At 49.4% G+C, this 13462-nt stretch overlaps 1 protein-coding gene across 3 annotated transcripts in view; it reads right to left on the bottom strand.

Moving 5' to 3' along the window:
* Positions 1 to 9845, bottom strand: part of PTPN21 (protein tyrosine phosphatase non-receptor type 21) — a 77584-nt gene extending 67739 nt beyond the window's left edge. For 2 of the 3 annotated variants that reach the window (XM_070378402.1, XM_070378404.1), the window contains exons 1-2: positions 9536 to 9845; positions 4725 to 5102 (exon numbers count right to left, since the gene is read on the bottom strand). In XM_070378402.1, coding sequence (XP_070234503.1) covers positions 4725 to 4904 — 180 coding nt within the window. In that variant the 5' untranslated portion in view covers positions 4905 to 5102; positions 9536 to 9845. The remainder of the gene's footprint in view (positions 1 to 4724; positions 5103 to 9535) is intronic. The other variant, XM_070378403.1, reaches the window with a different exon arrangement.
* Positions 9846 to 13462: the final 3617 nt, after the last annotated feature.

Here is a 13462-nt window from a genome sequence, read left to right as displayed (position 1 = left end):
ATATTCCTGACCCAGGAATCGAACCGGGTCTCCTACATTGCAGGTGGATTCACAATAGAAATGAAATGATATTCAACTATCAAAGAAAGTAAAGATTTATGCTACCAGCTTAAATTTGGGCAGTAGCAAAATCTTATCAGCCAAATGTACATGCTATGATTCTAGCTTTCTTGACGGGAGACTAGTGCAAGATAACAAACCATTATCTCTTGACTGAATCTCATGAGTGATGTATGGACACAAAATAAGAACAGCCGCTGCCCTGACTCAGATGATTTCTCAACAGTCATTGGGTAGGATTAGGCCTGGGCCTAAGCCACCTGTTTATATCCTACAGAGCACAGCTTCTGAAGCTTTGAAAAGTTTGCTATACAAACTAACTTTCTGACCATGACTGTACTAAAATGTTGGAAATGGTGGGACAGCCCATCCGGGGGCAAGACATTTTCTAGGGGTCACAACTGTTCCCACCTAGAGCACTCTTCCTTTCTGTTAAAAAATCACTCTCATCATATACCCACAGCTGGATGAAGCTGCTCGTTTCTGAGTCTGATAATCGCAAATAAGGGATGGCAACTTCTCTGGGTTTCCTGACTAACAGAGAAGCAAAGCAATGCCTGTGGGTTCAGTTCAACCTGTGCTTATAAGGACTTTTCAGGTCTTAACATATTAACCAGAGTTAATTTATTGTAACTAATAAATTAACCACAGTTCTTCAAGAAATTGACTCTACTGGTTATAGGCAGACCAGGTGCATGAGAAAGAAACCACAGGGAAAAAAAAACAAACAAAATAGGAAAAATGGGTGAAGGGAACAAAAGAGACGGGACTAAACAAACGCAAGCAGGCAGGACCAGTCACTGAGGCGGGCTCTTCTGGATCACTTTCCCCTTCTTGGGCCGCTGCACTTCCTTTCCTTCTAAGGTTCCTCTCACCTGAGCTCCGGACCCGCGTATGCTCTGCCTGTTCAGCATCTCCAACTGGGGCGGGAAGCTCAGCGCGTCGGAGGTGAGCGGCCCACACGCCTCCGCCAACTCCCCTCCAGCCTGCTCTTCCTTCTGCGTTTCTTCCCTTGGGGGGGGATCCCCACCATTTACCAGAAACCTTAGGATCCACCTAGACCCTGGCCAGTCCCTCCGCACCTGACAGGTAGATCCCCAAGATCTCCAGACTCGGCTCACTCCTCCTCAGCCCCATCCAGATCCAAGTGACTGCTATCTGCACCACAACCGCTCTTTTCAAATCATTTTCTCCAGATGCGGCACGGCTTCGTAAAAACAATCACGCCACGTGCGTGTTTAAAAAACTCTTCACTGGGACATCCCTGGCAGTCCAGGGGTGAAGACTCTATGCTTCTACTGCAGGGGGGCACGGGTTTGATTCCTGGTCTGGGAACTAAGATCCTGCATGCCTCGCAGTGTGGCCAAAAAAAAAAAAAATCAATTTTTTTTAATAAAGTTAAAAAATAAAAACTCTTCACTAACTTCCTAATTTGCAGGACAAGCCCCAAACCATAAGAACCCCGCACTGGGGGGGCCCTGGTCTGCAGCGTTACCTCTGCCTCCCCAGGTGCCAGGCAGATTACCTGCCTCGTATCTCTGGCCATGTGGGGCCAGTCTTTTCCAGCCCCTGACTGACCACCCCACCCCATCTTTTGGGGCCCAGCTCAGACATCACTCGCCCCAGGAAGCCCTCCCTCCGCTGCCTCTCCCTAACGTCCACAGCGCCTCCTGCTTCCTTCATCATCGCGTGCCTCATGCCTATCTCTTACCGGTACTAACGCCAGGCTGAGCTCCTGGTACCTATATGTGCTGCTCAGTCGCTCAGTTGTGTCCGACTCTTTGTGACCCCATGGACTGCAGCAGGCCAGGTTTCCCTGTCCTTCACCACCTCCCAGAGTTTGCTCAGACTCATGTCCATTGGAATTCCCCGGTGGTTCAGCTGGTCAAGAATCTGCCTGCAATGCAGGAGACCTGGGTTCAATCCCTGGGTTGGGAAGATCCCCTGGAGAACGGAACGCTACCCACTCTGGCATTTTGGCTTGGAGAATTCCATGGACAGAGGAGCCTGGAGGGCTACAGTCCATGGGGTCACAAAGAGTTAGACATGACTAAGCGACTTTCCCCTCCCTTTCGTGTCCATCGAGTAGATGATGCCATCCAACCACCTCATCCTCTGTTGTCCCCTTCTTCTTCTGCCCTCCATCTTTCCCAGCATCAGGGTCTTTTTCAATGTGCCTGGCCCTTAATAATTGTCTTTAATACTGACTGATGCAATGATGGGATGCTCACCAGGGGCACAGTTTATCTATTCTTGACTTTTCATAAACTATAGATCAGCAGGATTTTCCAGTCAAGACTATAACATAGGCATTTAAGTGAAATAACTAGCTTTTCCATCTTTCTCTTACCCTAGAAACAGGCAGCCAAAGACCAGAAGAGACCTGGGTTTAATTAGAGCCCTTTTCTTCACAGGCCTTACATAGCATTTTAAATGCAAGACATTATGTGGATGCTTGAGGATGCCACAACTTCCTTCAGACTGGGTTTAGGGCTTTTCCAGGAAAATCCTATGATTGCTGTAATAGACTATAGTTATCGGAGCTATCGCTTTACATGCACATTAAATCACACAGTCATTCCGAGCATTAGCATCACTGTTACCCCGTGGTTCAGATGAGGAAACCAGAGCTCAGACAGGTCACATTCCTCACCTAAGGTTAAACAACTAAACTGATGCAGAAACCACAAATTCAAACCAAAACATGTCTCTCAAAATCTGGCTTGACCTGTGGAAAACAAAGGGCTTCCCTTGGTGGCTCAGATGGTAAAGAACCTGTCTGCCAATGCAGGAGACGTAAGAGACTAGGGCTCGATCCCTGGGTTGGGAAGATCCCCTAGAGGAGGGCATGGCAACCCACTCCAGTCTTCTTGCCTGGAGAATCTCATGGACAGAGGAACCTAGCTGGCTACAGTCCAAAAGGTCGAGGTCACAAAGAGTTGGACACTATTTAAGCGGCTAAGCACGCAGGAATGCACGAGCAGAAGAGTCACTGAATGCTGAACAAATGAACGAACGTGGCTACTAAATCAGGATGACCCATGTGGGGTCAATACTAGAAGGTCAGAACTACTTGGACACTCCAAAATGCATTCCTTTTTTTTTTTTTTAAGTGGCTTAAAACAACTATTTTATCTTGCTCACAGTTCTGTGGGTCAAGAATTTGGGCAGGACTTGCCTAGGTGTCTGCCAGATGCCTGGGGGCTGAAAGGACCTATTTCCAAGATGGCTTCTTCATGCAGATGCCAACACGCATTCCTGTTTCATTCTGGTTTACATTTTGGGAGAACATATACACATTTTCAAAACTCAGGCATTGTGGGGATATCCCTGGTGGTCCAGTGGCTAAGACTCCACACTCCCAACCCAGGGGTCCAGAGTTCCATCCCTAGTCAGGGAACTAGATCCCACACATGGCAGCTAAAAGATCGTGCACGCCGCAACTAGGACCTGCTGTTGCTGCGTCGCTTCAGTCGTGTCCAACTGTGCAACCCCATAGACGGCAGCCCACCAGGCTCCCCCGTCCCTGGGATTCTCCAGGCAAGAACACTGGAGTGGGTTGCCATTTCCTTCTCCGATGCATGAAAATCAAAAGTGAAAGTGAAGCCGCTCAGTCGTGTCTGATTCTTAGCGACCCCATGGACTGTAGCCCACCAGGCTCCCCCGTCCACGGGATTTTCCAGGCAAGAGTACTGGAGTGGGGTGCCATCGCCTTCTCCGCAACTAGGACCTGGCACAGCCAAATAAATAAATAAATGTATAAGTATAAAAAAACAAACCTCATCTCAGTTCAGTTCAGTCGCTCAGCCATGTCCAACCCTTTGCGACCCCATGAACTGCAGCACGTCAGGCCTCCCTGTCCATCACCAACTCCAGGAGCTACTCAAACTCATCTCCACTGAGTCGGTGATGCCATCCAACCCTCTCCAGTTCTTTTAAGGGGCATCCCCAAGAAAAGCGCTCTTTGCTCTGTTTCATTCCCTCCTCACAGGGAGAGGGGCTCACAAGCTCAACTCAGGTTATCCTAGCGCCTGTGTGGCAAACCACTTCAGTGGTGTCTGACTCTTTTCAACCCATGGACTGTGGCCCTCCAGCCTCCTCTCTCCATGAGATTCTCCAGGCAAGAACGCTGGAGTGGGTTGCCATGCCCTCCTCCAGGGGATCTTCCCCACCCAAGGCTGGAATCTGGGTCTCCTGCATTGCAGGAAGATTCTTTACCATCTGAGCCAGCAGGGAAGCCCCAGATTATCCTGGCCAGGGAGGTACTCTGAGAAGATACAGCCAGCGAGCATTTATAGTAGCTTGGAAGGAAGGAGCAAAATTCGGCTGGAGAAGGCAATGGCACCCCACTCCAGTACTCTTGCCTGGTAAATCCCATGGATGGAGAAGCCTGGTAGGCTGCAGTCCATGGGGTCGCTAAGAGTCGGACACGACTGAGCGACTTCCCTTTCACTTTTTACTTTCATGCATTGGAGAAGGAAATGGCAACCCACTCCAGTGTTCTTGCCTGGAGAATCCCAGGGACCGGGGAGCCTGGTGGGCTGCCGTCTATGGGGTCGCACAGAGTTGGACAAGACTGAAGCGACTTAGCAGCAGTAGCAGCAGCGGCCTGCAGTTTTATTTTTTTGGCGGGGGGCGGGGGAGGCGGGGGAGGGGTGGCTTACCTCCCGCAGCTCCAGCCTTTGGGCCACAGCCTCCAGGCTCTCCTGGCCAGTGCTCTCCACGGACAGCGTGAACTCTACAAACTCATTGTTGAGCAGCTGGATCCGGGCAACTAGGCAGCTCTTGCTGGATACGGTGTAACGCCGCGTGCGTTTCAGTTTCAGTCCAAATGGTAGTGGCATCTTCTTCTCTCTTCAAGAGCTGGAGGGGTAAAAGCGAACAGCACCGCCAGCAGTCCAAGGGTGGTGATGGCCAGAGAAAGCGATCCCGTCCCGACAGGAAGAGCACTGCGGAGTCTCGGACTGCTCACCCAGAAGCTGCTGCCATCAAAAAGCAACCGAGTCTCCAAAGACCAGGTGATGGGAGCTCCCACGCCAGTGCTGGGGAGAGAGGGACGCTGGTTACAGGGGCGACAGCAACTCCGGCTTTGTTTTTAAAAATAAAAATCAATAAAAGCTGTATCTAAGGAATAAGCTTTATCTTCCCTCCGGAAAAAAAAAAAGCCTTAGAAGGATCTGGGAGGGGCTGGAGAAGTTTCACAGCAGAGGTGTGTTAGGCCCCGGGTCAGACTCCACCCCTCATTCAATTCCACAAATAGTAGCCACCACGTGCGGCTACCTTCAGGATGAAACGAGACAAGGGCTGGCACTATAGCCCCAAATTTAGTAGCGATAATCAGTGGTCCTCTTTCCTAAAATTTTGGGGTTTTTTTCATAGTTAACTCTTTTTGGCTCCCCGATACTCCAACTGTATCTTTAGCCCTTAAGTGAGTTAATTGCCAAAAAAAAAAAAAACCTCCAAAAGAGCTGTGTTCAAGTCCCAATTAGGCAAATTAATGCCGAACCCGAATGGAATCATCCCGTCACATGTGGCAGCTGTGAGGTTCAAATGAGGTGAACACTTAACAGGCATGTGCAGAACTTCCCGGTTTACAGATGTTTACGTCACCATTTCGATTTATTTATAAACAAACTGTAAAAGACTCTACACGCGCTGCTGACCGGATTACCAAGCAGAAGCCTGTCAGCTCTGAGAAGCCCGGCCCTCGCCCGTCTCCGGGTGGGGACGCCTAGAGGCGGTGAGCCTTCCCCGAGGCGGCGCCACAGCCCTGAAGAGGAGCGGGACGAGGTTTAAAACTCCAACCCTAGATAAAGACGCGAGCACGGCGTTCAACGAGCCCGTGCGGCTAACAGCGCCGAGGGCTCCGACTCCTCGCTCCCGGAAGAGCGGGCGGCGTTGCCCGGGCAACCGGCGGCCTCGGAGGCGCCGGAACCCTCCGTCTGCCGCCGCGTTTCCGAACGGACGCTCCCGGAGGGAGGACAGGCTCAGGCTGACGCCGGAGAGAACGCTTAAAGGACCCGCCTAGAGCCCCCGCAGACAAGCGTGCGGTTTGAGCCGGGTCCCTTTACCTCAGAACTGCCCCCCCCACACACACACACACCCCAAACACGTGACGTAAAACTTTTTTAAGCACGCCAGTTGGTGCGTTAATTCCTGGGCGGAAGCAAAACGGCCTTGAGCGGCAGCTTGGAACTTTGACACCGACAGGGTTTTTTTAATTCCCCGCAAACAAGTCGACAAAATCGCAGATATGGCCAGAATCCCGGGACAGCCCCCGCCCTCCGTCGTCTTCTGAACAGAGGCTGCCTCCGAGACGCAGCCTTGGACTCGGTCGCAGCTGGTTACCCTGCGCCGGGGCCGGGAACCGCCGCGCGGAGGGCCAGCGTCAGCCCCCCGCGGACACGGAAGCCGGTCCTCCGGAGAAGCGGCGCTCTCTCGGCCTCACAGCGGGGCGGGCTGAGCCGGGGGCGACCCCAGACTCGCCCTCCTCGGTCTCGCCTCCCCCACTGCGCCTCAGCCCCAGAGGTGATGGGCTCTCAGGGCTGGGCCGGGGTTGGGGCGGGGGTGAGGAGAACCAGCGTTTAGCTCTTACACTAGGCTGTGCAGACCTCACACTTTGTAATTCCATCTCACTGAAGTGTACTGCGCCTCTGAGGACAAGGCCCTGGAGCGGGTCTTTAGGCGTGTGTGCTAAGTCGCTGCCGTCCAACAGTCCCGTTGGACCCTGCGACCCCAGGCACTGTAGCCTACCAGGCTCCTCTGTCCATGGGATGCTCCAGGCAAGAACACTGGAGTGGGTTGCCATTCCTTCTCCAGGGGAATCGTCCCGACCCAGGGATCGACCCCCCCTGTCTCTTAGTTCTGCCTGCATTAGTCAGGCGGGTTCTTTACCTCTAGCGCCACCGGGGAAGCCCCCAGTGGGCCTTGTGGAGACGTCTAGTGAAAGTCTCTCAGTCGTGTCCGACTCTTTGCGACCCCGTGGACTGTACATGGATTCTCCAGGCCACAGTACTGGAGTGGGTGGCCGTTCCTTCTCCCAGGGACTGAACCCAGGTCTCCCGCCTTGCAGGCGGACTCTTTACCAGCTGAGCCAGCAGGGAAGCCCTGCTGCTGCTGCTGCTTCGCTTCAGTCATGTCCGACTCTCTGCGACCCCATAGACGGCAGCCCACCAAGGCTCCCCCGTCCCTGGGATTCTCCAGGCAAGAACACTGGAGTGGGTTGCCATTTCCTTCTCCAATGCAGAAAAGTGAAAGTGAAGTCGCTCAGACTCTCGCGACCCCATGGACTGCAGCCCACCAGGCTCCTCCGTCCAAGGGATTTTCCACGCAAGAGTACTGGAGTGGGATGCCATTGCCTTCTCCGAGGGAAGCCCTACAGAAAGTCTAAAAGGAATCAACTGCTAAGCCGTCCTTGCTCTTAAGCAGATTACAAGCATGCTATAATTACATACATGGCTGTATCTCTAATAAGGACCCAACCACGACTTTCTGCTTCTGTTGTCTGGGTTTGGGTTTTGTTTGTTTGAGCTCTGGTTATCCACAGATAGCCAGAAAAATAAAAGTTAAAAACAGGAAATAGAGGGAAAAGGCCAGAAGAAGAAAGAAAACTAGAAGTGCATAAGCCACTGTGTTAATTTAACAGCATTTGCTGTGTACCTCTGGAAGGTAAAAGCATCTTACTAAAGAAGGGAATAGAAAATAGATATTATGAAAAGACATGGGCTCCACCTGCAGTTTTCAGTGCTCTTGTTTGTGTCAGGGTATAAACCAAATAGCTCGTTGAGACAAAATGAAAAGTAAAAAAAAAAAAATCAAGAAGTGAGAACTTGAAATAATAAGCTTTCAACTAGAAAAATGCCTATGAGCCATGCATGTATAAATTTTAAAAGATTATAGATACCCTTATAGATAGATATGCTAAATACCCTATCAAGAGATAAGGTAATGAATTTAAATTTTACATACAAATTATGGTAACTGGAAACAGAACAGTTGTACAGAGGAAAGATGAAAATTTGTATTGGGGATGTTCAAACATAGTATTCACTTCACTGCAAATATAGAATTACGCCTTGAAGGCAGTAGATATTACATTATATAATTATCAACTTAAGCTCTGATGAAGCAGAGTAAAACTTTGCTGTCCCTGAGTTTGAAATATTTTATTGCATCAAGGATAAAGACAAGCCAACGTTTTCTCTTTTTTATTTTGGTAGATGTTATATAAAAAGTAATTGAAAAAGTGGAAGGGTATGTGTGTGTGAAACAATTTACACAATTTTCAGTTATGTACAGTATTTGCTACCAAATATTGTCATAAAGTTACAAATGTTTGAATAGAGGAGTAGAAATTGAAGATGCTTTGGGGGGGTGTCTGTTTCAGGTGTAAAATAATATGAAATAATTTGAAAGGTAGCTGCGTCTGGAAGTCTAAACTGATTACTAAATAGACATTCATAATTAGCTTTTGCAGGAAAATACACTAAGATATTTTGTTTCTCTACAAGATCACTTTGTTTTGAAATTTAAAAAATAGGTATATATTAATCATGTTCAAGTATTCAAAAGGTAGACTGAGGTATTTATTCATTTTAATGTTTTTACATCCCCTCTCAGAGGCTTCTCAAATACACTTTTAAATTCTGAATCCTGTAGTTTTCTGCTTTGTTGCTAGAGTCCTCATTACGTGTAATTTTACTAATGATGCTTTCAAATAAAATAATCTCTAAAAGTGTATTATTCTTAGAATAATGAATAGATACATAGCATTAAATCCAACGCATATTTGTCCTGAACACATTTATGCGTAAAACTCGAGAATAAAATGTGCAGGAAACAACAGACAACTACTTTCAGAATAAAATTTCTATCATATCCCAAAGTTAAAAAAAAAAAAAATCTGTCAGCAACCCTTAGGCATACAGCGGTTGTCACCTGGCGCACACGGAGTATTTTGAACCCGTTTGCGAGCATACGCTATTATAAGGCTTTCTCAGCAAAAAAGAAAATAAGACGGGCATGCCAAAAGCGGCCAGTCTAATCAGGATTTGCAGAAATCACAAGTCGGAATTTGCAGACCCAAGAATTCTTCCTTCCAGAGTAAACACTCTTTACTCCAAAAGCAAAACAAGCCATCACCACGAAACAGTCCTTCGTTCCTCTCCTTCTCGCCAAAGTTATCTGGCAAATCTCGCACTTAATATTCCGAGAGGCACAAACATACCTAAGACTTTTAAAGCCCCGATGCAGAATTAAGCCGCTCACAATCAACCGAGGAGCTCCGAATACAAGTTCAAGACCCCTCTGCAAATGCCTCAAGTGGAAGAGAGCCTGGAAGAGTTTTCTCTTTGTTACGCTCGTCCCTGCCTCGGGTCTGGGCAGCCGGGACGCGTCCTCCCCGGACTCGGGGTGCCGGCTGGCGGACACAGCCCCGCGCTCAGCCCCCGTCTCTCCCGGCGCCCCGCGCCCTCACCTGCTCCCTCCGCCGCATCCTCGGGGCCGTGCGACCCGCTCAGCGGCCCGTCCCGCGGGGCCCCGCCGCGCTGCCGCCGCAGCCGCTCCCGCACTCCAGCCCGCGCCGCGGCGCGCTCACGGGCCCCGCGCGCCTCGCTCCTGTGTCCCCGGCCCCGGCCCGCCGCGCATTCCCCCGCGCCGAGGGCGGAGGCCCGCAGCTGGGGCCAGCGGCGCCGCACGCAGAGGCCCGGCGCGGGCCGGGCAGCCGGAGGACGCGCGGCCGGAGCAGCGGGGCGGCCGGGCCCGGGCGTCCCTCCCCCGGGCCGGGCGGGCGGGCGGATCCGGAGAGGCGGCGGCGGCCCGTGACCTCAGAGGGCTGGAATGCGAGCGGGGGAGGCGCGGACAGCTGCGCCCGGCCGCGGGGAGGGGGCGCGCCGCTGCTTGTTTGAATCATATGACCGCTTATTTTAAGAGTTTCCAAATAAAGCGAGGCCTTAATAAAAATGAGAGGAGGGGGTAACATTTCGGTGCCAGGTAAAGGGTGTTATTCCCGCGTTACTAGGTGATCGGTAAAAGGGTATTATCGCCGGAGTTATTCGTTTACTCGTCTACATGTCTGAAAACTGTTCAAATAGTCTATTTCTTCTCCCTTGCTTTCGTCTAAGGGCATACTCCATAAAGAAAGGATTGATAACAGGGTGGGAAGGATTGGTATACGGGGTGGCAAAGTCCCCTTCCCCTAAAAAAGACTGTGTGTGAAAGTCGTTCAGTCGTGTCCAACTCCTTGCGACCCCATGGGCTGTAGCCCACCAGGCTCCTCTGTCCATGGGGTTCTCCAAGCAAAAATAGTGGAGTGGACTGCCATGCCTTTCTCCAAGGGGTCTTCCCAACCCAGGGACTGCGCCCCGGTTTCCCGCACTGCAGGCAGATTGTTTACAGTCTGAGTCACCGGGGAAGCCTCCAGAAAGATTGATATGCCTCAAATAACCTTTCGGTCTTCAGCAGAGCTGTATGTTCATGCGTCCAAAGTGGCGCTTTAAGGATAGGCGAACTCCAGAGTCTAGTTGTCTGGGTTCGAATCTCAGCTGCCAACGCTAACTAGCTGGAGGACCTTTGCAAATTTCTTAACCTTCTGTGCCTGCTCATGTCCTGTGAAATAATGAAAATAATCACTATTCAGCAACTTGTGTAAAACATACTGAAGTGCTTCATTCTGACCCCTAATAGCAACTTTTATTATTATATGGTATTATTACACTGCATCATTATTATTATTATTATTACTATTATTGCAGTCTACACTTAAGCCAAGGAATAACTGTGTGGTCCTAACACCATCGTAATAGGTGTTTCGCTCTTACTTGGCCAGTGGTTTGAGAGACTGGAGCAGAGAAACTTCTGTTATGTAAATTTAATGTAAATTATTTTTAAAATAGCTTTGTTTCTGGAAAGCTTTGTCTTCCTTCCGGCCTGTGGACTTTTTTTCTAGTTGCAGCAGCCATCTGCAAGGCAGGGGTGTGGGATCCTGCAGCCAGGGATCTAACCCTCATGCACAGATTCATAACCACTGGACCACCAGGGAAGCCCCTGGAAAGCTTTCTTATGTTAAATTTCATTTAGATTTCATTTCTTCAACAGTTAACTGACACTTATTGAGTACTTACTCATGGTCCCTGCTCTCAAAGGACTTCCGGTTCAGTGGGTGAGGACTAACAAGGCCTAAGGGGAAAGCTTCATCCTAGAAGTGCTATGGGAGAACAAACCCCAGGCAAGACTCAGGTTGGGTAATGGAGCTCAAAGCAAATAAGATTGCACGTTTCCAACTGGGAAAAAATCGATTCTGCTTATAACTGAATTTCAGCTGGATGCCATGAGGGGGTCAATGTGTGTGCAAGGGAAGAAAAGAGAAAATGAGTCACTTTTGGGTCTCATAAACTAGAAAGACTGACATTATGTGTGAGCGTTCTCTCTCTCCATCCCCAGACTATCCTCAAGACCTGCTTGCTACTTCCTCCTTTGAAATGTCTCAGGAATGCTTTCTTTGCTCTTTGTCCCTGAATGCCACCTCCCCGCCATCATTCTAGTCCAAACCTTCACCCCTCATCATTTTACATCTAGATTATTGCAACAAGGGTGGTCTCCACGCCTCTGGTTTCTGCTCCCTCTTCTTTCCATTGTTAATGCTAGGCTGACCTCTCCCTGGGGTTTATCACTCCCAGTGGATCCTCACAGCTAAGCTGCTCTGCTTGACCTTGGGCCTTAATTATAAACCAGCCTCAGCTTCTTTGACCATCCGCATTTCTCTCCTCTCCCCTAAGGCCCCCTGATGAGCCGAGTCTCCTGGCTCAGAGCACCTCCTGCCCGCCTTCCGCTTGTCTAAGCCTTCCGTTGCTCTCCATGCCTCAATTCAAGGCTCGGCTTCCAAGACAACTTGCTCACCACTCCATTCCACAGTGATCCCCACACTTGGCAAGAACGTTAAAAATTGTTTCATGTAGGCTTCTTTCATATCTCCTAGAATTCCTAGGACACTACTGGGCAGAGAGTAGGCACTAAATAAAAACTTGTTAATTGAATCGGGAAGAAAATGAAAGAATTTTAAAAATAGAAAATGATGGTAAAACCCAAGCAATGTTGGACACAGCTGAACCTCCTCCCTCACAATCCGCAAGTGCCACTGCTGACCAAGTGCTTCAGCTTTGTTTTCCCACAACCACGGTGATTAGACAGCAATGGCCCCCGACACGGCAAGCCGTTGGAACAACACCTTCAAAGCCAGTGGCATGAAATTATTACCTGGCTTATGTTTGCATGGAAGGAACTGACCCATTGGAAAAGACCCTGATGCTGGGAAAGATTGAAGCGGGGAGGAGAAGGGGATGATAGAGGATGAGATGGTTGGATGGCATCACCGACTCGATGGACATGAGTTTGGGTAAACTCTGGGAGTTGGTGATGGACAGGGAGGCCTGGCGTGCTGCAGTCCCTGGGTCGCAAACAGTCAGACGCGACTGAATTGAACTGAACTGAACTGATGGGTACCAAGATACAAGAATATTAAAAAATAGGGAATTAAACGTTTAATTATAATCTGCCTTGATAGCTTGGTGGGTACCAACTATCCCTCACTATATGAATTACCATCCTCGGAAAACAATTTAAAAGGAAAAAAATTACCATCCTTTGCAAGAATCTAAGTTGAAAGAATGCTCCATTCCCATAGAGATGATGGTGCCTGGGAGGAGGAGTGAGGTGAAATCTTCAGTCTCCAAATCTTGACTGTGTGCTCTCCGTACCACACTCAACACCACCCCAGGGGCAGCAACTTTTCCACTGCAAAAGAATGAGAATTTAGGGACTTCTCTGGTTAAATAGCTAAGACTCTTTTCTCCCAAAGCAGGGGGCCTGGGTTTGACCAAAGTTCCCCAGGTCAGGGAACTAGATCCCACATGCTGCAACTAAGACCCAGGACAGCCAAATAAATAAATATTTTTTTAATGAAAATTTAGGGGCTAGATACCCCTGGAATCAGAGAAATGATGATGTTGGCAATATATCTGTTCAACTGCACAAGACATTGAAGACAAATATGTCAATATCAATAGCAAAAACAAGTGCTGTGACTGGAGTTCCCAACACTTAAGGACTTTTGATCCAAGGGTGGACAGGCCACATAATATTTACTAATGAAAACACTTGTTCATTCAAACTGCTTTTCTTAGAACCCAAATGCTGCAAAGAGAAAGGTGAATAAGATGCATGGCTCTGTTCCCAAAGACTCACGGCGTGAGGAACACTCAAGTCAGTTCAGTCGCTCAGTCCTGTCCGACTCTTTGCAGCCCCATGGCCTGCAGCACGCCAGGCCTCCCTGTCCATCAGCAACTCCCAGAGTCTACTCAAACTCATGTCCACAGAGTTGGTGATGGCATCCAACCATCTCATCCTC

The sequence above is a fragment of the Bos mutus genome, chromosome 10 (genome assembly GCF_027580195.1).
Source record: "Bos mutus isolate GX-2022 chromosome 10, NWIPB_WYAK_1.1, whole genome shotgun sequence".
In the NCBI taxonomy this organism is placed as follows: Eukaryota; Metazoa; Chordata; class Mammalia; order Artiodactyla; family Bovidae; genus Bos; species Bos mutus.
This window is presented reverse-complemented; position numbering and strand designations above follow the sequence as displayed.